General features: G+C 48.8%; 4 protein-coding genes and 1 long non-coding RNA gene across 8 annotated transcripts; 3 read left to right on the top strand and 2 right to left on the bottom strand.

The window, feature by feature from the left end:
* Nucleotides 1-203: 203 nt before the first annotated feature.
* LOC6614976 (protein vav) lies at nt 204-11,456 on the bottom strand. 3 transcript variants are annotated; one of them, XM_032724189.1, is made up of 11 exons: nt 10,693-11,456; nt 10,002-10,183; nt 9,425-9,499; nt 8,121-8,744; nt 4,037-4,145; nt 3,751-3,918; nt 2,859-3,682; nt 2,414-2,791; nt 2,196-2,348; nt 1,964-2,135; nt 204-1,901 (listed from the first exon to the last, which is right to left on the bottom strand). In XM_032724189.1, exons 1-11 carry the CDS (start codon nt 10,945-10,947, stop codon nt 1,842-1,844), a joined length of 3,000 nt encoding a protein of 999 aa, XP_032580080.1. In that variant the 5' UTR covers nt 10,948-11,456; the 3' UTR covers nt 204-1,841. The 3 variants fall into 3 exon arrangements, with proteins under 3 accessions (XP_032580080.1, XP_002039393.2, XP_032580079.1); XM_002039357.2 differs by lacking the exon at nt 8,121-8,744 and having other exon boundaries at nt 868-1,901; nt 10,693-11,451; XM_032724188.1 differs by lacking the exons at nt 9,425-9,499; nt 10,002-10,183; nt 10,693-11,456 and having other exon boundaries at nt 868-1,901; nt 8,123-8,606.
* On the top strand, nt 4,520-6,807 carry LOC6614977. Its single transcript, XM_002039358.2, has 4 exons — nt 4,520-4,727; nt 4,816-4,909; nt 5,384-6,127; nt 6,190-6,807. Exons 1-4 carry the CDS (start codon nt 4,688-4,690, stop codon nt 6,461-6,463), a joined length of 1,152 nt encoding a protein of 383 aa, XP_002039394.1. The 5' UTR covers nt 4,520-4,687; the 3' UTR covers nt 6,464-6,807.
* LOC116801953 lies at nt 9,417-10,008 on the top strand. The gene is made up of 3 exons (XR_004362329.1): nt 9,417-9,507; nt 9,660-9,754; nt 9,859-10,008. It is a non-coding gene; the product is annotated as an uncharacterized LOC116801953 (long non-coding RNA).
* A 546-nt stretch (nt 11,457-12,002) lies between the features above and the next one.
* On the top strand, nt 12,003-21,126 carry LOC6614975 (rapamycin-insensitive companion of mTOR). The gene is made up of 12 exons (XM_032724868.1): nt 12,003-12,269; nt 13,635-13,845; nt 13,909-14,454; nt 14,885-15,038; nt 15,097-15,960; nt 16,022-16,198; nt 16,262-16,470; nt 16,636-17,424; nt 17,538-17,662; nt 17,727-18,645; nt 18,717-19,437; nt 19,495-21,126. Exons 1-12 carry the CDS (start codon nt 12,206-12,208, stop codon nt 20,533-20,535), a joined length of 5,820 nt encoding a protein of 1,939 aa, XP_032580759.1. The 5' UTR covers nt 12,003-12,205; the 3' UTR covers nt 20,536-21,126.
* A 62-nt stretch (nt 21,127-21,188) lies between these two features.
* On the bottom strand, nt 21,189-24,601 carry LOC6614973 (heparan sulfate glucosamine 3-O-sulfotransferase 6). 2 transcript variants are annotated; one of them, XM_032724869.1, is made up of 4 exons: nt 23,896-24,601; nt 23,063-23,529; nt 21,983-22,503; nt 21,189-21,787 (listed from the first exon to the last, which is right to left on the bottom strand). In XM_032724869.1, the coding sequence occupies exons 1-3, from the start codon at nt 24,076-24,078 to the stop codon at nt 21,996-21,998; spliced, it is 1,158 nt and encodes a 385-aa protein (XP_032580760.1). In that variant the 5' UTR covers nt 24,079-24,601; the 3' UTR covers nt 21,189-21,787; nt 21,983-21,995. The 2 variants fall into 2 exon arrangements, with proteins under 2 accessions (XP_032580760.1, XP_002039390.1); XM_002039354.2 differs by having other exon boundaries at nt 21,189-21,784; nt 23,896-24,582.
* Between the last annotated feature and the right edge of the window lie 1,216 nt (nt 24,602-25,817).

The raw sequence follows: 25,817 nt of genomic DNA, 5'->3' as shown, positions 1-25,817 counted from the left end.
GTTTTGTTTTTTCATTATAAAATTTGATATGAAGTGTAATTGTTAAATGAAAATCCATGTTCTTCGCAATGGCAAAGTATGAACAATTGTAAGACATGTGAACAACAAGGATATATGCAAAATAAAACCATCATTCAATGTTAATAATTAATTAATAAGCAAGTGAGATCCGCTGAATTCATTTCAATTGAACAAAAATCGTGTATTGAGGGGGTCACTCGTCGATTTCCCAACCATTTCATTTATTTGTAAAACCACAAACATCTTTACATTGGCATTAAACTGGATGCGACAATTTGCAATTGAAACGAACAACATTTACTTAACAATAATTTTGGAGCTGCCGATGCGAAAGGGAAAGGGACAGCAGGCGAGCGGCGAAAGAGACGGCTATAGCAGCCGGTGATAAATGCGGCTATAGCTTTGGCTTTGGGAATCGCTAACGTTAACTATTCGATTCGACATTCGAATTTCGACGATTGAAATCGCAGTGTCTTCAGTTTGAAACCTCAACTCAAACACACAACACAACTTGAACACTTAGCACATGAAAGGATTTTGAAACCGACATTCTAGCCTAGCATTCTAGAATGCATTTTAAGTCTATTGTTGCTCCGGTGCTTGGTGCGCATAAAAAATGACATTGCATATTTCTAGTGCTGTGCGAAATAGTTAGAAATAGTTTAACTAGCAATTGCCACCGTTCCTCAACTTTCACTCAAGCGCGGCTTCGTTTTTGATTAACACAATTAATGCGGCTAATATGACATTCAAAAGCTTAGGAATAAGCAATAAATAATACTAGTTCGAATCCAAAGTTTGATTTAGTGGCGATGGGACTGATCATCATGACTGATATTTGCGGAATAAACTTTCGTATCTTTTGTTGTATTTTCAAGAACATCGTTGCGTTTGCTAACTACACATTTTCGCAAAGTGATTCGTTGGCTATATAAATAGGTACATTATAGTTAGTCGTTTTTATTAGGTATAGTTATAGTTATAGGTATAGATATCTATAAATTGGCTGGCCTAAAATGTTGATCATCGTGTAAATATGACGGCTATCGTTATTGCTAAAGCTTTTACTTCCTTATCGTCGTTACTTCTCAGTGTTCGAACATTTTGTGGCTGCGTTGCTTTCGTTATGTTAACATTTGCGTTTCAACTAGGGTTAAATATCTACCAGTACAAGTACAATAATATGAATATAAATCTTAAAGCTTTGTTTCTATGGAAATACGCATTCCCTTCCATTTCATTTCATTCGCACAACCCTCACTCGACGTGGGACGTTTACAAGTACAAGTTAAGAACAAAACAATAAAATAAAGTAGAACAAACAAAAGAAACGCACATATACAACTTAAGTGGCTAAGGTTTCTTAGAAATGTAAGCATGTACACTCAGATTTATATATTTGCAATATATAGTTGTAAACAATTGAAACGCTAAAGGTAAACATTCCCAGACAAACATTGCTGCTTGCTGAGGATTTTGTAATTTTCCGGTGATTGGCACAAAAGTTTCAAGCAGACGACGCAATAAAAAAAAGTAAAGAAATAGAAAATAAAAGGAAGGCAAACAAAATAGGCTTAATCACGAATAAAAACAAGTTGCATTTTAAGGTATACATTTAACTAGGCTACGATCTAGCTGGCGACGTTGGCCACGGCCTCCTCGCTGGCGGCTCGTCGATGGGCTCCACCTGCAGCTACAGCTTCTCCAGTTCCAGTTCCACTTCCAGTTGCAGCTCCATTTCCTGCTCCTGGCAATTCAGCAATGGCTGCCGCTGTGGGCGTAATGGCCTTGGGTGCAAAGTAAACCTCGTAGTTGTAATATCAAAGCTCTTCGCTGGCCAATTTCTGCTCCTGCACATACTCCTTGGGAAAGTAGCCCACCTGCAACGCAACGCTTCAGTTACAACCTGTCTCAGTTGGATTGCACTGTGTGCTCAGCTCACCGTATCGCCGATTTTGCCGCGCCACCAGCCCTTGCTGTCCCCATCCTTGCCAATGACCAGCACCTGGCAGTCAGTGCGCAGCTGCAGCTGATTGCTGCCCGCCTTTGGTTCGTAGTCGTAGAGAGCGGTGGCGATCACCTCCTTGTAGGGCCACTGCAGTGACTGATTGAGCCTGCAAGCCGAGAGAGTCGTGGTCAATCGAATAGCTCTTCCTAATGTGCTATTTACTTACCCCGCAAAGTTCTCGCCCAGATCGTTGCGTTCGTAGTAGGAGACCAGCTCGACAATGGTCTTGAAATGCCTTCGCGAGGACAAGCAGTACAGCATGGAGTCGCCAGAGTTCTCCTGGTTGATTTTCATGTGCTTGATCACATGATCATCGGTCCTGTTGGAAGGCAAAAAAGACGATGATTCCAATGCAGATCTGGCCAAATAGAGTTAGCTACTCACTTTAAGCTAAGCGCATACATCGTCTCGTGGGCAGTGGATGGGCCCTGGGGACGAACTCGCAGCAGGTAGGTGCCAATGCGCCGGTTCTCCAGCCGGTGGGCCGCCGTCTCCCGATCCATGTTGCCCGCAAACCAATTGAACTCGGACAACTGACGATCGCAGACGGGTGGCGGCACACTCACCGGATTCTGTTTGCAGCGACCCGTCGACGAGATGCAGCCCTTGTGCACGCTGATCTGGCACACCTTGCATCGATAGCCCTGGTGGATGCGGCCCTTGAGGAACTTGGAGCAGTGGCGGCACGTGGTCGGGGCGTCGAACGTGTAGATCTCCATTTTGTGGTCTGTGCTTTGGCAGCCAGGCGGTTCCAGGCTTTCCCTGTGCATCGTTTTCGGAATCGGTTAAGTAGTGCATTTCGATCACGCTACACAATCATCACACTTACATGGCCTCGGTGAGCGCCTTGCGCCACTTGTCTCGCTCGTGCTCCGATTTCAGGTACAGAGTGAAGGCTGTCTTGCCCGACTTGCGGGCCAGGAGGAGCTGGTACTTGAAGCGCGAATCGCGGCCAAGAGTGCGTCGCGAATGGCTCTGCTCCACGCGATAGTCGGCCAGGTTGTGGGAGTCGCGGTAGGTGTACTGCATGTCGCCCGTCTTGACATGCAGCGCCTTCACCATGATGAGGATCTTGTCGAAGACGAAGGCGTAGCGCAGCTTGGTCTTCTGGTCCTCGTGCGCCTTAATGTGCAGCTCGCCGTCGAGAAGCAGGCGGCCGTACTGCAGCAGATCGCTGCCGTTGCCATTCAGATTGAGATCGAAAATGCTGTCCTTCACCTTCTGTATGATGACCAGGTGGTCGGAGTCGCGTTTCACCTCGTTGATATACTGCGACACGTCTATCATCGCCTCCTTGGCCCTCTCCAACGACCGGTAATCGTCGTGCAGCGGCGATGTCTCCTTCACCAGCTTGTCCAGCAGCAGATGGTACTTGAGAATGCGCTGCATCGGCACTGAGAGTATGTCGCGCAGCTGCAGCTTGCCCACATTGTAGTCCCGCTCGCACTTCTGCACCAGCTGGTCGATGATCTGGTTCTTCTTGCACACATCCGCCAGATAGTCGATGGCGCCCAGCAGGAGGGAGCAGAACTCGCCGTAGATGAGGAATGGTTCGCGGAAGTCGAGAAACACCTGGGCCATCTTCACTTTGGCGTTGGGCGTCAGCGATTCCCTAAGTTTGTCCAAGAACTTTGTGTGGATGTCGGCCAGCTCCTGAAGCGCAATATGGATTCATCGACTTTAAAGCTGGACAGAAAAAATCACAGGCAGCTGCAACTCACTCTGATGCGCGGGAATATGAGACGCAGCTCGTCCTGGTTGAGATGCCGCTCCAGCGGACCCATGAACTTGGTCTTCAGCGCAGTGAGCACGTCCAGGTAATTGGACTCCGTGTCGATCAGCTCGCGGATGACGTAGTCGCGCTGCTCGAAGCTCGTCGACGAGGCGGTCTAGAGGGGAAGGAAGAACGTGGAGAGCCGGGAGTTAGTGCGGTCAGGATTCCGACCCAAGTGACGGGGCCACCGAAGTGTCTCATGCATGGACAGGCGATTCGGTACGCAATTCTACCTGGCTTCTACTCGTCCTGTGCAGGGCGCACAGGTCTTGGTACACCTCCTCCTCTTTTGTGTTGGTGTGGTCGTAACCGGTTCCATTGCATGCAATATTGTCGGTGGTACTAAACGAAAACGAAACAAAGGCCAGAAATCATAAAATAAATAATGCAAAATCATAATGGACATTCGAGCAGAGGTAAAACAATAAATGAGTAGCAAAACGATATTCAACAGTTGTTTTTAAGTTATTTCCCCCCATCTTTACTACTTAGCAATTTTGATCGACGAACTATAACTATAAATTATAGAATTTTAAGGAGGAACAGAAAACACTTTTTTGCAAGTTTAAAGTTTCTACAGAGTGCGCCACATATTGAAACTCGATAGGCCGATAGGCAGTGAACTCCGTAATCGATTTCCCCCACTGTTGGCCAACAGAGCGCTGTTACGCCCAACAGGCCCACCCCAACAGCAGCCCTGGCTTACCAGTGCCAGTGCAGCCAGGGCTGCATCGCCATCTAGAACATCTGTGGCAGAACAAATAAAAAAAAGAAAAATAGTCGCTGTGTATTTTCGGAATTTCATCTGCCAACTTCCCCCCTCCGAATTCAGCGACTTGGCCTGCCCGCACCGCCTGGCCACCTGCGACTCCAGTGCTCGCAACATGGACCACCACACGTACGCCAAGAGCGGATCCAAGAAGTGTAAGCAACAACTACAGCACGTGCTCGCAGCTCCAACTGCAACAATTATTGCATTCTTGCACTTTTGCACTTTTGTGGACTTTTGCAGGGTCCGCGGAGGAGAAGCGCGACCTGGTGGTGCAGCGGATCGCGGCGGACGAGCTCTTCTCCCGCTACTCGCCGAAGCACGCGGAGCCATGGAAGTGAGTTGGTTTCTTGGTTATCAAATCCACGAGGAGATCGCGGCCAACTCCGGAAATTTTGGCCTTCGAAGACTGTTTGTATTGCTTTCAATTGAGCGTCAAAAGAAGGTGCCACAATGTCCAGATCAGATATTAGGTTAAAAGCTTGGTTATAAGCATAAAGTAGGTTTCATTGTGATTATCACCAACATCCTTTTGATTGAAATTATAACTATTTTCGAAACCCAATCCGTTTATATAGTCAAGACTAGAAGCTCATAGAACTCATTCTTCAATTGTTTTAGCATTAATTAGGCACTCTTGAAATTCCCAACTTACAAATTCCCAACTAGTTTCACCAATTTAAACTTTAAAACTAAGAAAAAGTAACAATTGGCATGTACTTGATTCAGATTCACTACCTCAAAATTTAAATGTAGCAAATTATTCTTATTCGAATGCTATTAAAACTAACCCAATTCCAATGACGAACAGAAAATTCAAGGAAATGGCCAAGATCGGCGATTTCAGCGAGATTGCGCTACGCAAGCAGTGGTTCTCCATGGTGCAGCGGTACCGCATCCACAAGGCCAACACACTGGGCGCCCCACTCAACAAGCAGAGCATCGAGGAGCTGAACAAGGAATGGGAGTTCTTCGGCCTCATCCACGCCTACATGAACCAGAAGACCGCCGACCTGCACTCGTACGCGCTCAAGGAGCCGAATGTGGAGCAGCCGAACCACAACCTGGCCATCGCCAGTGTCTACTCCTGCGACGAGGCGCAGCTCTCGCCGCTCATGCTGGGCGTGCTCAATGACCACAACTTTGGCGAACGCTCGCCGCCCAACGGATGCGAGGCCGATGACATGGACGAGTCCAACACGTCGCCCTGCCACGGGAACACTGGCCCCAGCAACAAGGACCACGTCCACAGCAACAACGATGAGCTGGACAGGCTGCTGGCCGAGGCGACGGCGCGCAAGGATGCGGCAGTTGGCGACGGCGAGGATGTGTGCATGCTAAGCAACACCAGCTGCCAGGAAATGGAGTGCGGCCCGGTGATGATTGGCGGCGAGGTGTCGCTATCCAACAGCAGGTACAACGACTTCGAGGAGGCGACAGTGCCCACGGCAACGGTTGTGAAGAGCGAGAAGCCGGAGGAGCCCAGCCCGAAGGCGCGTAAATTGTTAAGGAAACACCATCGCAAAGGGCTCAGCGAAAAGGAGAAGTATTACAGGTGTGTGCTACTCGGTGAATCCCGTGTGCTGCTAGAGATTAATCGAAAAATTCCTTTTGCAGGCACCGCCGTCGCTACGAGCAGCGAATGGAGAAGCGTCTGATGGGACTGTGCACCGTGGTAGGACACCTGCTGAAGCAGTTTGCGCCCGACATGGATGTCCAGCCACTGTTGGCCCTGGGCAGCGATGTGACGCTCAGCTCGCCGGCGCCAAGCAGCAGTGACGAGGAGAGGAGCGAGGTTCTGGAGGAGCCGGAGGAGGAGCAAGAGCTCCAGCAGGAGCAGCAGCAGCAGAAGCTGGGAGTCGAGGCCGATGCCATGACACTCAGAGTCTGAGCGAACGCATCGCGAGTGCTTCTCTGGTCGCCTGCTTGTTTCAGGGTTCAAGTGCAAGTTCCTAGCTGTGTTGCTTCACAATCAACAAACAATATCGTGTGGGCTCTCAAATGCCATCTCAAATGACTCCCAAAGCGCTGCGTCGTCACTGCGCGGACAACCGTCCCCGTCCACAGTGATTTCCCGCTAAAGAATAGGGCGCGAACAGCGCCGCATAGATAGACACGTACGATCGTTCAGTGATAACGAAAGCATAATACGTTGATCGAAAGAACGAATGTAAAAGCATTAGATAAACCAGAAAGCAAACCAAATACAATACGTATGGCAATGTATGTAAGAAACGCAATGTGGAAACTCAATGGGCTCAATGGGCGTCTTAGTCACTAGTCATTTAACTTAACTAACGCGCAACTAGCAGCCTGCGCTATAAAAATGACGTACGAACGTAAACAGAAATCAAGGCGGCATAATCAACATAAAGGAATCGGGATATAATTATTGGTAAAACCAGAACAACTGCCACCGGACGGACGAGATAGTGGAGCATGTTGTTTAATGGGATCTGGCTTTCAATCGGCCGTGCTCCGTATTCCGTGTTCCGTGTATCGACCTTATCGCACCGCATCCCCGGCTGACAAGCAGAAGCTCTCGGTTATGGATCGGTGTGGCTTTCCCCCCCACCCCACCATCGCCATCCACGCGCTCCGATGACTGTACCGCATCACTTTCGCGCAGCGCAGAAACTCGGTGGTTGTGTAAATAACGAAAGGCGGTGCTGGGCGGCCGGCACTTCCACATCCGGTGGCTATGTTTGGCCCGGCCTTCGATCGGTGTCAAGTTGGGTTCGATAACCCAGCGCCACCGCTGCTCCGATACATTCCCGTTATGGATCTGGTGGCGGCCTTGTAGGAACCGCCTGGCGGAATCAGAATGGGAATGCCGCAGCCGCAGCAGAGCGCTCGCAGCGATATAGTATCTGTAGGCTTGGGGATGCGGGCTACGTCGGTGGTGGTGCGCGTCCGGGTTAGTGGTTCGCAGTGGTTAGTGGTTGATGGTTAGTGGGATGAGAGTGCGGGCAGTGTGGTGGATGAAGCTCAAGCGCAAGCAAGACAAGCAGTGTAGGGCATGGGTTGCATAGGCCTACAGGCAGGAATCGAAGGGATGGTGGGGCATGGCATTCGAAGGAAGAGCGAGGATCGGGCGCGGAAGGAAGAAGAGGTTGAGGGATAGAAGAGGCCAGGAGGCTGGGCTAAGAGGCTGTTACACATGACGATACACGGGGGTGGTTTGAGTTCTAGCACCAAATCCGAGGAGCAGAAGGTAATCTCTGTTCACGTTACGTTTCCATTCCACAAGCAAAGAAGATTACATCGTAGCTTTGATTGGGCGAAAATTGAAAGGAGCCAATTAAATTGAGCCCATACACGTAAGTGGCTTAAAGATTACTTTCCGTTCCTAGGACTCAAACACCATCTACAGCCAGACAAGGAAACAGCTGCGTGGAAACGGATAATTTCGATGCATAGCATTTGGCTTTGCATGGAAACTCCGTTGCTACAGCGCGTCTCGTTGGGATTAGGCCACGCTCGGGATGCGTTTGGTAGTGGCGTCCCACCCCGCTGGACACAAAAACATTTAATATGTTGGACAGCACACCTCGGGTTTGGCCTTCGCCTGGAAGGTGACGTAGCACAGGTCCTCGTAGACCTTCTCGTCGTCCTCGCTGTAGATGTAGGCATACTCGTGCTCGGTGGACGCCATCGAGGAGCGGTAGTTGTAGACGGCGGCGGCCGCTCGCTGCAGCCGCTGGCTCTCGCTGACCAAAAGCGACGACGATGAGGAGGAGGTGGACACCAGACGGCCCATCGGTGGCCCCGGTGCAGCGGACACAGGAACGCTTGGCGCTGCGGCGGCCAACGGCGATTCCGATCGGCGGGCATACGATTCCGGCGTGGGTGTGACCGCATTGGAGGCGCCATCCGTCGTCGAGCTAACCACATCCAGGGCGAGATCGAAGGACAGCTCGCGCACATGGCTGCCCTGGCAGTCGGACAGCAGGGGCGTCTCCACGCCCGCATCCTCCGCATCGTTGTCGATGGTCGAGTCGCACATGTTGGAGAGCGAGTCCTCGATGTAGTCGTCGATGTCCTCGGTGCCGTTCTCGATCGTAATGTCGCTATTCTCGTCCAGCGATCCGCTCTGCGACGTTCGGTCGTAGTATTCCGCCGACGAGGAGGCGGAGGCGTCTATGCTGCTCGTCTTCCGCATGTTCAGATCGCTGGGGGCATGCCCCATATGCCAACACACACGCACACACACGCACACCAAGCAACAAACGCACACATTCACATAGAGGGTTAGTGTGTTAGACAGAGATAGGAGACAGAGAGAAAGAGAGAGAGACAGTGTGTTAGATAGAGTTGGACACGGAGATAGCTTGGACCGACTTCATCGCCTTGCACAGAGAACTCTCGCGAGTGCGACCATCCGATATCGAGGGCTAGATATCAGGAGTAGTAGTAGCTTCAAAAGTTCAGCGATTTGTACGGTTTTTGTTGGATTAAAAACGCAATTTAAGGTAGCATTTCCTAAATGCACCACCCAGATTTGGGCAACTTTTGATGTGTATTTCCAATACTTTCTTACTTTCGGCTGGAACTTTTGTTAGTTCTATGACGTTCATGGGAATTTACAGGGAACGAAGAAGCAAGAGAATATTTCGGAAATGCGATAAGCAGGCTGTCATGGGCTTATAGACCTGGGACCGGTCAGCATGTGAGCGCATAATGAGATCGGATTAAGGTGAGAGGGTCAGGGGTTTGCAATGGTGGAGCAGGAAATGCAGGCACATCGCCAGCTCATGGAGAGCAGATCAAGCAGTGGAATACGCAACATGGCTAAGGGAACAGTGGACAGGGACAGGGACAGGGATCCCGCCCAGCAAGCCCGTCAACTCACGTGGAATGCAGGTCCTTGTAGATGGCCTCGTCCGAATGGGAACGCTCCGTGGGCGAAAGCTGTAGATTGAAGCCACTGAAATGGTAAGCAATTGATTAGTTGGTTGGGGTTACTATTGATCGGATTCCATCTATTTTTACAAATTGAAACGCGTAATTGCCTAAAAATATAGTTCAAAATGCTATTTTTAGCATTTGTAATACAATATAATCATGATACTTATACATCTTTATAGAAATTCCGATTCAGCACATTGAAATGAACATGTATATATTTGCAAACTGGATGGAATGATTTACTTCATGGAATTTTGGAAACCATTCCGTGCAGGTATTTCCAAAATGTATATGTACACATATCATTTGATTTATGAATTTTTGGAATTTTTTTTAAATGAAACAAGACTACAACTGAAATCTTTTCTTTCATTACAGTTGTGTTTCCACAATGAGTTTCCCTTTGAACCACCAGTTGCTCGGACTGGCAATTCGATTCTGAATGGGATGAACAGAAGACCCACTTGTTTGCTAGTCGGAATGGTTAACTGGGTATCAAAGTGGTCAATCGGATCACTCACATAAGATCCGGATGCAGTTGCTGCACCTTGCGGCACTGCGACAGCTTGGACAGCGTGATGAGGACGCGGTGGAAGTTGGTCAGGTCGTACAGCATCGTCGGCTCGAAGAGATCGGCGTCCCGGATCCCGAAGTTGTTGTGGCAAACGTCCAGGAACAACTTGATGTTCTTGCTGCACAGGAACTGCAATGGATCAATTAAATTCAATTCAATTTAATTACATGTGTTTCTATTGTATTTGGCATTATATTATATTGCAGATCACTCAGAATACAGAAGTACTTAAAAATAATATAATAAATCATATTGGCCAATAATATTTCACACAAATTTGGCACATTGAAAAAAATATGGGATTTCTGAGAATTTATTTCGGCACATTTTAAAAACATATTCGATCGAATTCGTTAAATTATTTCAGTAATCTTTCTCTGGAAACACATTTAATAAATTACATATATATGTTTATTATTTATTTATTCACACTTCGTGCATAAATTTGGCTTATTATATTTCCTTTTGAGTTTATGATGGTATGACCAATCTTTGATTTAATGATTTAATTTATTTTTACAGATATACTGCCCCCATTTCTCTCAGTGCAGCTTGTTTACAAGGTTTAGAGTGTGCCACCATTCACAATTTGCCAATTTGCCACCAAAGGCAGCACTTGCTCCTCGCATTTCGCTCACCTGTGCCATTTGCGGCTTGCGATTGAACTCGCGCGGATCCATGCTGCTGGGATCCAGGTGGATGACCAGGTTGCAGAGCAGCACGCCGTCGCGCAGCGTCATCGCCAGGATGCGGATCTCGGCGTCCGGCTGGGCGGCCTTGTGGTCGGGCGGAATGACCTTGCATCTGGTCAGCCAGGCGACGCACTCGCGCCACAGATCCCCGTTCACGCCGGCCACGCCCCCAAAACTGTTGCTGCTACTGCTGCTGGCCATCTCGCAGTGGATGGGGTGGGTATTTCTATTTGGATTTGGTTTTGGTTTGGGATTCGGAGGAGGGGCTGCGGGCGGGGCGCTGGCGGTGAAGGTGTGAGGTGGGGCGCGGGCCCAACGGGCAAGCGTTGGAAGGGGGCAGGGTGGGTGGGTGCTACTCTCGTCGCGTTAATGGACACAATTGAGACTCATCAGTTGGCCGTTGCGATTGGATTGGTGAACCGAGCACAGATACACAGAGCAAAAACGGAAGGCAATGGAAGAGCACAACACTAGCCAACACTACACACAACAAAAACAACGATTTCGGGACAATTCGAGCGTAGGGGGTGTATCGCGTTCGCGAAGGGCTCACCCTGTGCACCGTATACGCGCGAACAGTGCTTGCGGCTGCCGAGTTGCTCAGAAAGTGCTCGCCACTGTGGTTTTAAAACTAATTTACTTTATTGCAAAATATTGCGTTTATCGAAGAGGAAGAGCATACTCGACTTCGATAACAGTCTGGGCGGCTGTGTAACCGCTTGCTGCTCCTCAAAAAATACCAACTGCTTGTGTGGTATTTGCGACATGTTAACAGCATTGCTGCATTGTGACGAAAATTAATTGTGCACCTCACTTTGTAAATGCACTCGAACAATTCGATGTAAATTAGCAAACACACATGACATACATTGCTTCAATAAAAAATGTCACCAAAGAATCTTACAGAAGAATATGTACATTTTCCCTCACAGCATTTGTTTTGATTTCGATTTTGTAAGCATATAAAATAGTTGTACGATGTTTAGAATTCCCATCTGAGTGTGGTTCAGCTGTCCTTGAATTTCTGAAGTAATATTACTGACTTAATTACTGACTAGCTTTTCAGAGGAAGTAAGCAAGCAAAATTGTAATAATGTAAGCCTACAATGTAAAATGTAAATGTACAACGTAAATGTAAAATATAAATGTCACATGAAATGTAAAATGAAATGTTTTTCTTTGAAGTCGTGTAAATATTCCAAATTCGCGTGCCCGCGGTGGCGCTCCGCAGTTGGTCATTTCTCCTACGCCCACGACGGTCACATTGAAGCGGCGAGCAATAAAAAAAATGTAAATTGTGCAGCAAGTGAAATTGAAAAGCAATATATTTAAGTGTGATCTGTGTGTTGTGGTGTGTGGGTGTGTGTTCGACATACAGCTAATAGGCGAGCGGGCGAGGGCGCCGCACCCGCCTCGCCACGCCCCCATCGGCGAACCGAAAAAGAGGCGAAGCAACGCGATGGCCTCCCAACATTCCAGTTGGCGTTTTGGCAAGCGGAGCAATTTACAATTACGCATCAAAGGTAATGTAACGAATGTGCTAATTGACATCAAACACGGCGACGGTGGCATCGGCATAATGGCGCAATCACATCACTCCGTTCGACTTTTTGTCTCACATGGCTCGCCCCACCGACCCCCGCCAATCCATTCAGTTTGCATTATTTTGCATTACGGCGAGGCAAAAGCATTACAGCAGCAGCTGTTGTTGTTGTTGTTGTTGTGGATCTTGAGCCGCCCTCATCCTCACCCCCACCCCCACCTACCCCTCCAGCAGCCTTCTGTTTATTGGACTTTGCCAATAATTGGTTGCATAGGGTTCCTTTTTTTGTTGACATTGATGGCAACTAGCAGCAACAACAACAATATGTGGTGGAGGGGGGTATGCTTACACTGGCAGCACTGCGCATAACGGTAACGATGTAGCAGCGATGAAACAGTGATGTACGCATGTATCGACAGCATGGCATTCTGATCAGCATTTCTCCTGATCTCCTCAGTGTTTCCTCCGTTATTTATACATTTGTTGTTCTTCACGTTTCTATTTTCTATTTAGTTTTTATTTTTATTTATGTATTTCTTGGTTTTATTTTGGTTACTTTTGTTGTTGTTGTTGTTGCCATTTGACCAAATTCTTCGACTACATGTTGGCCGATTATTTATAGAACGGTCGCCACAGCATAGAGAGAGCCCCCAAAAACGATGACGCAGCACGAGCAACAACATAAACATTCACTAAACATCGACCATAACAATAACAGCGATAGCAACAGCAGCAGCAACAACAACAATAACACTACTAGAACGACAAAAACAATAACATACGAAATGCTCAGCTCGGTTTCTTCCATTCATCGTGTCCTTCACTCTTTCGTTCTTCTTCGTTCGCCGTATTCTCTCCTTTCTGTCTCTCTCTCTGTCGCTCCCCCCCTTTCTAACCAAATCCATCATGCAAGTACAGTTAGCTGTAACGACGACAACTACAACAACAACGAAACTGTTATGACGCTGTGTTGTTGTCATTTCACGTGCACAGCCTGCGTCAGCGTCGGCAGAGACAGCGACCGCGGCAGCGGCTGAGCTGATTAGCTTTCCACGATCCACGATCAATTTCACTTTGATGGCTTTCTAATGCAAGTCGCTTTGTGCATGCATGTGTGCAACTCCTCTTGACCGTAAAAAAACCCCATAAAAACCCCATGTACTATGATGATCTGAACATATCTGAAAAAGCTATTGTAAATAATATTTATATAATATTATTAAACATATGTATTTACATACATAGATGTGGGCATATTATTCATTCATAAAAGGTGGTTTTGCTTAGTTAAGTTTAAGTGTACAGATCTGATAAGAGTGAAAATAAAACTATTCCTCCATTGCAGTTTCGCAGGATCCGGAGGACTTCTATCGCCTGGATCCACAGCGATCGGCCGCCGAAAATGCCTTCGAAATATACTCGATGCTCTGCTTGGAGGAGACGCGGGACACAAAGCGCCTGTTCCTGCTCAACGCGCTGGCCTCGCTCTGTTTGGGGGCCCGAAAGGGCTCCCACCACAGCAACATACGCTTCACCACCGAGGAGCTGCTCTACTGGTAAGATGCCCGTGGTGGAAACCATTGTTCCTAACATGGCTAATTGATCGCCCTTAATTGCAGCCTTAGTGCTTCACTGGTGCACACCTTCACCCAAGTGCGAGCGGCGGCTCTGCGAACGATCCGGTATGCCATTAGCACGCCCAAGGACATCAAGGCGTTCAATGCACTGCAGCTGCAGCACCTGCTCTGCCGCTCCATCGATCTAATGCTGAAGAACGACGACGAGCGCGTCCAGGCACTGAAGCTGGTCCGCAAGATGCTGGCCATCGCGCCGGAGGACATCAGTCCGGCGGTGGTGCGCTGCCTCGTCTCGCTGGCGGACAGCGGCATCGAGGAGAACGACAATCTGTTGCGTGCCTGCCTGGCCACCTTGGCAGAGTTCGCTGTGCTCAATCCGGCGCTGCTGATCGTCTGCGGCGGCGTCACCTCCATTACCCGCAATGTGCTGGAGTGCCACAATCCCCGCATCGCCGAGAGCCTGTGCGGCGTGCTTCTGTACCTTCTCGAGTGGCCGCAGACGAGGAACATCTGCGGTGTGCGGCTGGACTGCCTGGCAGCTCCTTACTGCGACTTCACCTACCGGCAGAGCATCGTCGATAAGAACAAGTGAGTGTCCCAGTAAAGGTCCCAGCAATCCCTCCTTGGGTTCCCCAAAACCAAAAGCAGTTTATCAAGCCAGATGTAACACGGATTCACTTCACTCATCAATTCGCCGAAAGTAATTCAATGTAGAGTAATTATATCTGCTGCTAAATTCTAATCAAATAATCAATGAACATCCGAACATCCGCCGTCTTTTGAGATTATTAAACAGCGGATGCAAACATGAAATTCTAAAATAGATAACTAAAGGCAGCATGGCCATTGACCTCGTTTCATGCTCTAAATGAGTACTTAAATCGGGCAAAACACTTTTGCAAAATCGAACAAGACTATCCCACAAACATCTACTGAGGTTTTTTTCAGAAGTTGTACGCTCTTCAAAGATAAGCGCTATCAGTTACATCATTCTTTTATAAATAAAACTATCTTGCAGGGATGCGCGCGAACTTCGCTACACCAGCTGTCGGCTGGCACTGCTGTCCGTGCTGCGCAGCTGGACGGGCACCCTCGAATTCTGTGATCCTAGCAAACCCTCAGGCCTGAAAGCAATAGTCGACGCTCTGTATTTGAACCAGATCGAAGTCAGAGTGAGTACATTCCCCTTTTAGTATCGACCTGAACTTACTGAACATGCGATTTGAACAGAAAGCAATATTGGATTTGCTGTACGAGCTGCTCACGCTGCCGCAGCCAACCTGGACGGATGATTATGCGGTGGCGTTGCAGGCTGTGGATCCGTCGGACTTCCAGGACACGTGGCTGCTGAGCAATGGCTTCGTGTCCGCCGAAGGGCGCTCCATTCTGCCAACGCTGGCGGCGCGTGCACCGAGCGTAGTGGAGCAGCACCTGGCGCTGATGCTGTACTGTTTCCTGGAGACTGGACTCCTCAATGCGCTCGTCGAGGTTGTGGTGAGCAGCGACCAGTTCGTCTCGGTGCAGGCTACGGTGCTGATTGGCAAGATCCTGCAGCTAATGCACACCCACCTGCCCCCGGATATTTGCTGTACGAGTCCGGCACTGCCCACGCTGGTGAGTCATGCCACACTGGGGAACCAGCAGGCCAATGCGGCGGTGGCCGCTCTGCAAAACTACCAGAAGTTGCTGCGCCAGCGGCCGGCGTCGTGCAGCTTATTCCTAGACAGCATTATCCAGGGCGGTGCTCTCATCCAGACGCGATTGTTTCGTCGGCACCTCAACGTGCAGGAGCAGGCGGGTCCTGTGCTACAGTTGCAGGAAACGGCGGAAGCGGCGGCCTTTGCGGTGCCGCCTGCCACTCAGTTTCGCGGCACCCTCGATCGTTCTCGGCTGGATTCTGTCTCCTCCAGCGACGAGTCCAACTCACAGGCTTCGAGCTCGTCGAGGTCCAGTTTTCGACTGAAGCGTAAGTTCCTCCCGCAAGCCTTCTTTGATAACTTCCGAGCCTTCAATCGGCTGCTGACAGACTCCCGTGTGCTGAGCCAAGCGGACGCGCATCTTTGGGACTGGGATGTTATCACCACCATACTGAGGGTAAACTAAATCAGATAATATTTTGGAATATGCAGAATGATTCTCATCTAAACATTTGCAGTCGAATTTAATCCGCAAACTGGACTACACCCAGGGAAAGTTCCTGAAGCGACTCGTGGACTTCTACAAGCCGCGCAACAATCGGTTCTCTCACCAGGATTTGGTGCCTGGACAGAGCCTGCCTACCTATGTCAGTGCCGGACTGGATTTAATTGACGTCCTCCTGTCCAGCAATGAGGTAGGTTCTCTCAATGATGGCTTAATAAGTAAAACTAGCCTAAAGTTACTCGTTAATTTGCAGCTTGAATGTATGCGCTTTATAACCGACTACTTTTCGGACATCAGCCAACAGCTGGCGGCCGTCACCACATCGAATCGTGCACACGACTGTCTGTTTAGTCCACAGCATATGAATAACACGATGTGTCAGCAGTATTTCCTCTACATCGGACGCATGTGCCGAACCGTAAAAGGCATCGAAGTACTCAAAAACACCACCGTATTTGAATAGTGAGTGCTGAGTGATATGTACATAATTTGACTTAAATCTTGTCGGGTTATCTAAAGATGTTAGACCAAAACGAATCGACTAATCAGATGGGAGATGGGTTTAACTCAGTCAATATTAAGTAAACCTAGTAAGGCCTTCGCTAATCGAGATTTCCTTAATTTCAGCTTGATCAATTTGGTGCGGGTGACGGACCACGTCTGCTATGTGAAGCTCATTGTGTCCGGCCTGAACTACAGCTACGAGAAGCTACCACGTCAGGTGCTGGAAAAGGCGCTCACGTCGGCGAAGACACGCGGACGTCTGTACAGCACCCAGTTCATGGCAGTGCTGCTGCGTGCCCGTCTGCCTCACTTTGAGGTATGGGGCATTCCATTGATTATTAACCAAACGCGGGATACGGACCGCAGCGTTGGGCTGGCAGCAATGGATGTACTGGAGGAGGCCTGCCACGACAAGTACTACCTGGAGGAGATTGTCAGTCGGTGGCCGAATCTAACGCATCGTGGTGATGCAGGACGACTGCTGATGGCCCGCTATTACTCACTGCCCCGCGGCCTGAACAGTACGATGGCGCGGATCGAGGAGGAGATCCGCTACTGGCGGAATGGGTACAACAAGCGCTACGTGCTCCTGGTGGAAGCCGACACCCACTCAAGCCTGACGCTGCACATCCGCAACGAGGATGGCTACTACTCGCGTCGCAATTGCAACCAGAGACCACAGACTGTACCACCAAACGTTGCACCCCATCTGTACGGGCAAATGGCAAAGACTGGCCAGGGTATGACAGCTCTGCGGAAGCACGGAGATCTGCCGCAGCTATTGGAACTGCTCACACGCGCCAAATGCACGGACGATGCCGAGTGCCTGGAACTGAAGGCGGCTATTTGGGCACTGGCCCACGCCTCAACCCACTCTAATGGAATTGAATACTTTGTCGAACTGAATGCCAGGTGAGTGACTTACATAACCTCGAATCGTGCCCTACGAATTTGAAAGAGGAGTATACACCAAATGAAACACAAAAGATGCAAGATGTTACAAAGTTCTTTATTGTTGTTTGTAGGCTATACGAGAAGCTAATTGTTCTGGTGACCAAATGCGAGGTATATTCCGTGCGGGCTACCTGTTTTAGTGCCTTAGGACTTATCGCAGGCACACAGGCAGGTGCCAATATCCTTTTTAAGTTGAGTAAGTGTCACATATATGTTTGAAAAACTGATTGTATCCTAATTGAAAAATCAATGTTTTACAGACTGGCTGAGCGTGCGACATGACAAGAACACAATGTGGCCCGTCCATCAGCCGGAAGATTGGATGTCCAGCCAGTACACACCGGTACGGCACTACTACGAGGACGTGCCGGCGGACAATGTGACCATGATGGATGACTATATAGAAAAATTCTACGAAACGGGCTCAGACTATTGGCACATGCTCGCCGATCAGACCGATGCGAGTGGTGGTGGTGGGGGTGTAGCCGGCACAGTCGTCGGTATGCATCCCATAGCGCAGGATCCGATTACAACGATTACGACCTCGGACAGTGTTCGCACCACGACCGATGATGTGCACCCCAGAATGTTGGTTGGAGTGGCTGCGAAATCAAAGACTTTGCCGGAGGGCAGCAATCTGCGCCAGGGCAAGCACCAGCGATCACTATCCGAATCGAAGACCACGGATGTGATCAGCTTGTTGGGCAGTGGTGTGGCCACGATGTCGGGAGCTGCTCTCTACCCAACGCCGTATCAGCATCGAATACGCTACAACTCGTGCACAGATTCAAACACTTCCGGCGTTAGCAGCTGCGAATCGGTGACCGGACGCACTGCAGCTGCATATGCCGCCGCAGCCAATGAGTTGCAGCAATTCCCTTTGAGTCCTATTCCAAGCATGTCCAATCTGCTCGAGAGCGATGAGCTGATCCGTCGACATCACCTAGCCACCAGTATGCTGCCCTCCACCCTCAGTCCTATGGCGATGAAGGGCTATGCTCAGCTACGCTTCCTGCGCAAGCACAGTCGACCCGTATTCTCTGAATCATCGTCGGAGTTCTACGACTTTGCGGAAATACTGGACACACCAGAGGTTCAGATGCGCAAGCTCGACTGGACCTATTCCCATCGCCGGCTCAAAGTGCGCAGCTTGGACCGCCAGCTAAGCGATGTTTATAGGTGAGTCATCCTTTGTGGATGGTAGTCGCGTTAATAGGTACTAATAGCGTTGCTTGGTAATCTGCTCATAGACGCCTCTCCGCGGACGAGTTGAATGTGCTGCTGCCTACGCTTAACGCTCCCAAGTTTCTGCCTCCTAATGATTCGAAAGGGCCGTGCTATGCGGGTATCTGCTTGCCTAAGAACGTTCTGGACCTGTTTCCGACGCGCAACCTCAGTCGAACGTACGTGTCGCGGGATATCCAGGACCAAGATATAGTGGGCATAAATCTGCTGAGCAGCATGGTCCGGCCACAGTGTCTCAATGACTCACTCACCAATGAGGGCGGCGACGAGTCATCGGTTATATCATCGCTGTCGGACGTCTCGTCTGCGAGTCGGCGACAACCACGACAACTGCAGCAAGGCGCCAAGCATTCGCGAAGTCTGTGTCTCCATTGTGCCCGCTCCCCGCGACAGCAGCGCAATGACAGCGGCAGCCATAGTAATGGTGGAGGCGGCGCATCCCTCGCTCCCTGCGAGCTGTACAGCAGTGCAGCAGCAGCTCTGGTCGCAGCCGGCATCCAGGCTGGACCAGTTTTGGCTAAAAAGAGCGGCTCATCTGCTTCAGCGGCACTTGGGCCCGACATCAGCTTCCATTCGCCAGAGAGCATGCTGAGCGAGGATAGCCTGCCAGACAGGCTTACGGCCTCCATCCTGTACAACGTGCAGCGTCTGGCAAATCCCGTTAGTGCCAAGCAGTCGAAAATGGCTCTGTTGGAGCTTAAGCAGAAGCACCCGCACGCCTTCCAGGTGAGACTCATTTGAAATCCAAATGATGGTCCGTACTTAACACTTTTTTATCTCTAGGATATTTGCCTTTATTCGGAGTCCTGCAAAACGATGGGCCGGAGTAGCTATCGGATGATAGCCCGCCGCTTCCTGCAGGAGCTCTTTCTGGACCTTAATTTCGACTCGTTCTACGTGGAGCCTCAGTTCATAATCGGGGCACGCAAGTTTTCCGCTGAGGAAAAAGCAGAGGCCACCGCCCCCACGGCAATGCAGGCCATGCCGTTCAAGCAAACGATTCTCAAGCCTAAGCCGGCGGCCCAACTGGCTAGCGTGTATGAGACTAGTTGGGAGAACCTGCTAATGGACCAGTCGCCACGGATAAACAAGTCATCGCCTGGCGATCAACCGGCCAATGCTCAAACGAAAGCAAAGCCCCGGAACCAGCTGCACATTGACGACACGGAGAGTTCGTTGTCTAGTACCGACGGCGAAAATGATTCCGGTGAGGATGTTTGCGACGGCAGTGGAGCTGGCACCCAGGCCAGCTCGGTGACCACCGCTCATACAGCCCTGCCCACAGGAAACAGCAATCGTAGCAGCATTGGCACATGCACAGCAAGCCAGCTGGTGCCAGGTGCTTCAACTTCAAACTCCGCTGATGCTGGAACAAGCGCATCTGATAATGCCAGTACAAGTCTAAAGAACGAAAACCGGCAATTCACACGCGGACGTTTCTATACGCTGGAGCTCGATTTGAGCTGCACCAAGAACAAGTTTCCCATCAAGAATCGCAGCCAGCGAATACCAACGCCGCCACCAATCGAAAGTTTAATTCAGTCCCAGCGCACGGCTCTGAGAGATGTGAATACATGTGAGCCGGAAATCATGCAGCGGACCGGTGGCAGCAATGAGTCCTCGTCAGCCCTCAGATATTCCACTGTGACCAAGAGCTTGTCGGCATCGATGGCCAGGCCGGTGGGCAGTCTGTACTGCGAGAAGCGCTTGCAGAGCTCCAAGTCGGAAGCGGTCCTCGATGAGGTGGCAAAGGCGAGAAGATCATCCGGTGGTGTGGGACTGACAACCGTGCGCCAACTCCAAGACGCACTGGCCGAAGATTAATTGAAGTAGTCCAACGGGGACGCACTGCCCACACTTACATCTCGTTTACTGGCCACCCGCCTTCCTAAACCGAAACCAATCGGATAAATGTAATATATCAAATCAAAGAACATGTAGCTACGTAGGCTAAGGCAAACCGTACTATAGGATTTAAGTTATTTTCGCCTAGTTCGTTAAGAGTATAGTTACCATAGTTACTTTTACGATCACCACTTATGCATAGTTATTTTTAAAGAAATTCATAACCGTAAGCAGGAAACCAACAAACGACAAAAATCCCAAAAAATAATATATAATTTTCTAATGTAGCGTGTACCAACATATTTTATAGAAGCAGATCGAAAGCAAATTGGATAATTGCCTTGAAGCAACAAGAAAGAACCACAAACCACCGCAATTTATTTAATTAATGTACTTAAAACTAAAAGAGACCCAGTGGCAGTCGAAAGCAACAAGACCACACAAACCTTAAACCAAGAAATTATCATTATTGTTGAAAACAAAGCAAGAAGCATACCGTGAATCGTTCACAATCACTTTAAAACCAAAATGAAATGAAATCAATAAACTATAAAAATTTAAAAAGTTAAACCCTGCCAGTGCGATTTACTTAATGTTGAACTATAAAATCGGATGGAAAGATAACAATCTTATTAGCGGCTGGCTAGATTTAAGGTCGATTTATTTAGTTTGTGTTTTAATTGAAATTGGCTAAGCAATCGTATTGGTTGAGTCATGCAATTGAAATTCTTGGAACTATGCATACAATATTTTGTATATGTTGTTTAGTTTAGGAGACTGTAGGAATTTCGTAGTAAGCTCTATTTTTTCACTATTCTTGTATATAAATGCACATAATGATCTTAGGTATAATGATCTTAGGTAGTGGTAGTACATAGCAATGTGTGTGCCCAGCGGACGGGGGAACCATGTCCATCTCGGATCGAACGTGGCTCCTCCACGTCCAACTGCCTGACTTTCGAGTATAGTGGGAAGAGTGAGTTGAGTTTCATTTCATTTGAATTGGAGTGAGGAACCGTATTGTTTGAGTGCGGACTTTTCAGGGGGCGCACTTCGTTGAATTTGTCTCCAGATAAAGCTACAATTAATTGAGCACTAACTTTATGTGTGTGTATATACTATATATAAGTACAATTATATGTATCAAAAATGCAATCAACAATATCAGTCCGTTGCCGTGGCCAGCAACAACAATATCTCCTATTCTCAAACTCCATTCATTTCGCGCCTGCTGAAACGGAAATTGATACCAGATATTAGGGATTAGGAATTAGGGCTTAGGGATAGTCAAGCATACTCCAATGGGGATGGATGTGATATGTAAATTGAGCAGATCAGTGAAGGTGCCTAGCCTCTGCCCTAGTCTCTGGCCAATCCAATCCATTTCGGTACTAGCCTTGCATGTATCCCAGTTCCGTCTACTCACCCAGCCGTGGATCCTATGGCCAGGCGAAGTTTATGCCCGTCAGCTGGTAAAACTTGTTGTTGAAGGGCCGATAGAACTCCCGGAGGCGCTCGATGGCCCCGGGATCTATGTGCGGATGGTTGCGCCCCTTGGTCTTACCCAGACAGTGGGGCGTGGAGCGGGCCTCCGACTTGAAGAGGCAGGGGAAGCCCTTGGTGGCATTGAAGTAGAAGTGCTTCTCGGTGACCACGCGCTTCAGGCCGAGGAAGTCCTGTACGCGTCCAATCTCGTAGGCGGGATCCATGATTAGCCGCTCGCCGCTGATGAAGAGCAGCTGCGAGAGCGGAAAGTAGAGCAGCCAGCGCTCCAGGTAGCGTGCATAGACGCCGATCTTCACCGGCCCCCAGTTGGTGTCCACCACCGAGTAGCTCCCGTTGACGAAGGCCAGCTGCTCGAAGCGCTTCATGTCCGCCTTCTTGCTCGCCGCCTGCGTGTAGTCGGAGATGGCCCGCGTCACCGGATCCCGCACCACAATCAGCAATCTAAGGGCGTAGAAAATTGAGGTTAAGTGAAGATATGCTAGTGAGTTTGGTCCATATACGTGGGGTTAATGTAAAACGCATAATGCATTCAGAATTTAACGTTAATCTGCTCTATGTTTATCAAATCGAATGTTGTATTCCAGAAACCATTATACTTAAGCTGCTTAAAAGTATGCTAAGACCTAATACAAGTTCTAAAGTCTTGTGTATAAAGCACATATTTAAAAGGATATAGGTGCTCTTAAGTATGCTACGATTTAATGCAAGCTTCAAAGTACTGCGAAATAAATCAAAAACACAGTATGGTTTCGATATTCAAAATATATCAAATCTGCCCTAAAAAGTATCTCTCACATTTAAATTATCTCTGCGTTTTTCAACACTTCTATTATAGGTGCTAAAAAGGATGCTATGAGTCAATTGTCTTGTGAATAAAGCAGCATTCTAAAAATATAATTTTTTAAGAATTTAGGAAGTTTAAATGTTATAGAAACAGACAAATCTGATGAGTAACAATTTACGACTATGATCACAATAGGATTGACGTAGAAAAGCTCACTTTGTGGCCGGATTCATGTGGTAGACGCGCTGCGGCACCTCCTTGGTGACGAAGTAGCTGGGCGTCTTCTCCATGGTGATCTGGCCCTCGATGGTGTACGGCATGTGGTGGCGGTACCAGCGCAGTCCCCGCTGGTAGTGCCTGTCGAAGAAGTGCACCTCCGAGCCGGCGGCCCGCACGTCCGGATGCAGGCGGATGAACTCGAGCAGCGCCCGCGTCCCGCTCTTCTTCACGCCAATGATGAGCGTGTCGGGCAGGTGGCGCGATGGTTGGAGCCCCTGCTGACGGAGCAGCTGATACTTGGGCGCCCCAACCAGGCTGCTGGTCACCGTCTGTGCCGGCGGAGCACCGGTGGTGGATGAGCTGTTCCTGCTGCCGCTGCTGCTGCTGCTGCTGCTGCTGTTGGTGGCGTTATTGGTCTCGTTGCGGGGCGAGGAGGTCAGCGCCAGTAGGTTGCGTAAGTTGCTCTGCGCGGGAGAGGTCAGAGGTCAATGCCACACATCGTGCGAAACATATCAACATATTGGCTTAGGAAAATGCCCAAAATTGTAAGTATGCCGAAAAGTAGGCAACAATAAATGTGCATATATAACATAGCAAAGTTCAGCGACAGACAAAACTTAAACTTTTCACAGCACACTTTTGGACAGCTTGTTAAATGTTTTGAAACCGCTGGGGATTATTACAACCCCCTGATTTTGAATAGGCTCCACTCTACACATGTCTGTAGCCAAACTTTATATTCGATTTTCCAATTATCCGTTTGTTTTCGTGCATAAATGCATTGGATATTTGTGACTGGACATTGTCCAGCGATTCGTGGTCATAATCACCTGCTGCAGGCTGCGACTGATGCTGGCCAGGAGGCAGGCGTTGAAGCTGTAGGAGAAGTAGACCAGAGTCACGCAGATCACCAGGGCGATGGCCAGGCTGCGGCTGCTCAGGCTGAGGCTGCTGCACCAGATGCTCATCACAATCATGGCTGGCTGGGCGCTGGTGGCTGCCGTGTCTCGCATCTGGCGGAATAATCGGTGCCGAGCGCTCCGTCGAATTCCATTGCCATTCAGTCGCCCCGGAGCACTGACTGCAGCATCCGGATTCCGATTCTGATTTGCAATCGCAGCAGCGGCTGCCGGCTACCGCCAACGCGAAGTCAACTGAAGGAATGGGTCTGTTCGCAACGCTGGAGCTGCTGGTAGCTGCTGGTGGTTGCTGGTAGGTGGCTGCTGGGTGGTACGAGTTCGGCCTGCAAGTGCCGGAGCTGTCGTCGCAGCCGAGTTGCGGAAGTGAAAGCCGGGGATAAGGCAGGGCCAAGACATTGGGGTGCCCTGCCAGCGGATAAGCGCTGCCTGGGCGGCCGGTTCGGCTCCGTTTGTGCAGGAGGGCAGGAAGGAGGGGGGCGGGGCTGCCGTGTCATGGTTGCGCCTGGGAAGCGCACAGGCGCATTGGGCACATCCTCTCTCGTATCGGGACGCTTATGCAACTGAGCGTTTTGCTCGCTCTCCCAAGCTCGTGGAATCGCCGTGTTGGTGTGACGTCGCAAATGTACACTGCCCGAAATAATTACCTAGTATTAATTGTAGCAGGTAAATACAATTAGGAGTATGTGTGTAGGAACATCATCTCTCTAAGAAAGGAAGCAGGCATAGTTAAATCAAAAGATACTAAAATCGGAAGAATTGCCGCTTTGTGAGGGTTTAAAGAAATCTTTGCTTTCTACACAATTTAAATTTTAATAAACAAGTATTTGACTTATGTAAGTTAGTAACTAATTTCAAAGTCTGATAAAGTTATATTTATATTATTATTTGTTTGATTTGTTATACAAAATGTTAATTTCTAACTTCATAACAAATACATGTCATGTATGACATGATAACATGAATACTCTAAAAACACAATCGATAAGAGATATTTAAGCATTTAGAATTAGTTATTTTTAATATTTCTAAAAATTAAGTATAGTTTGTTAAGTAGGCTGGGAATGCCATCTTAAAATGTATTCGACCATAATCTTTTCGCATGGTCTTTTATTTTCTTACTGCCAACTCTCTCTCTTTTTTGCTCTCGGCTGCAATCAATTTTCCGCTCAAAGGTAAACAAACTAACCAAGAACTCCACCCCCACCCACTTTGGCAACCAACCACCCACCCACCCACCACCCCACTTGCGCCTGATAAGGTACTTGCTGGCATTTAATATTGAATTGAAATCAATTTCCCAAGCATTATCGCCGGACGTTCTATTGCCCCGTACACCTATCACCATTAGCCATTTCAGATTAGTTTTAAGCCCTATCGTTGGAATGGCCCAATGGCCTTTGCCACATCGTTTTCTTATGCATGCGAAAGGCCAAAAATTGTACATTTGCGTGGTAAATAGTAGGGGCCCTCAGTTGGGCCAACTGCCAAGGGGCTTATCAACCGGTGGACATCTGTTTATCTGTCCAAGTGGCTTACTCCATTGCGGCATTAGTCACTCACTTTGGGATACACTGGCGAAAAAAGGGTCAGGAAACTGGGGTAAAGATATTTACACAAAATGTGAAAATGCTTGCATTTATAGTACTTCGAATAATGCCTTAGATAGATACTTGCTCAAAAAAAGATACATTTAGGTACACAAAAAACCTTGGTCTATAACCAACGAATTTCTACACAAGATGCGCATCCTAATCGGATTTCTTTTTGGCTATCATAATTCATGAGCCCGAGCTGAAATGGCTAGATAATCCCAAATCCTCAACTTTTCCGCC

This window comes from Drosophila sechellia, chromosome X (genome assembly GCF_004382195.2).
Source record: "Drosophila sechellia strain sech25 chromosome X, ASM438219v1, whole genome shotgun sequence".
NCBI lineage: Eukaryota > Metazoa > Arthropoda > Insecta > Diptera > Drosophilidae > Drosophila > Drosophila sechellia.
This window is presented reverse-complemented; position numbering and strand designations above follow the sequence as displayed.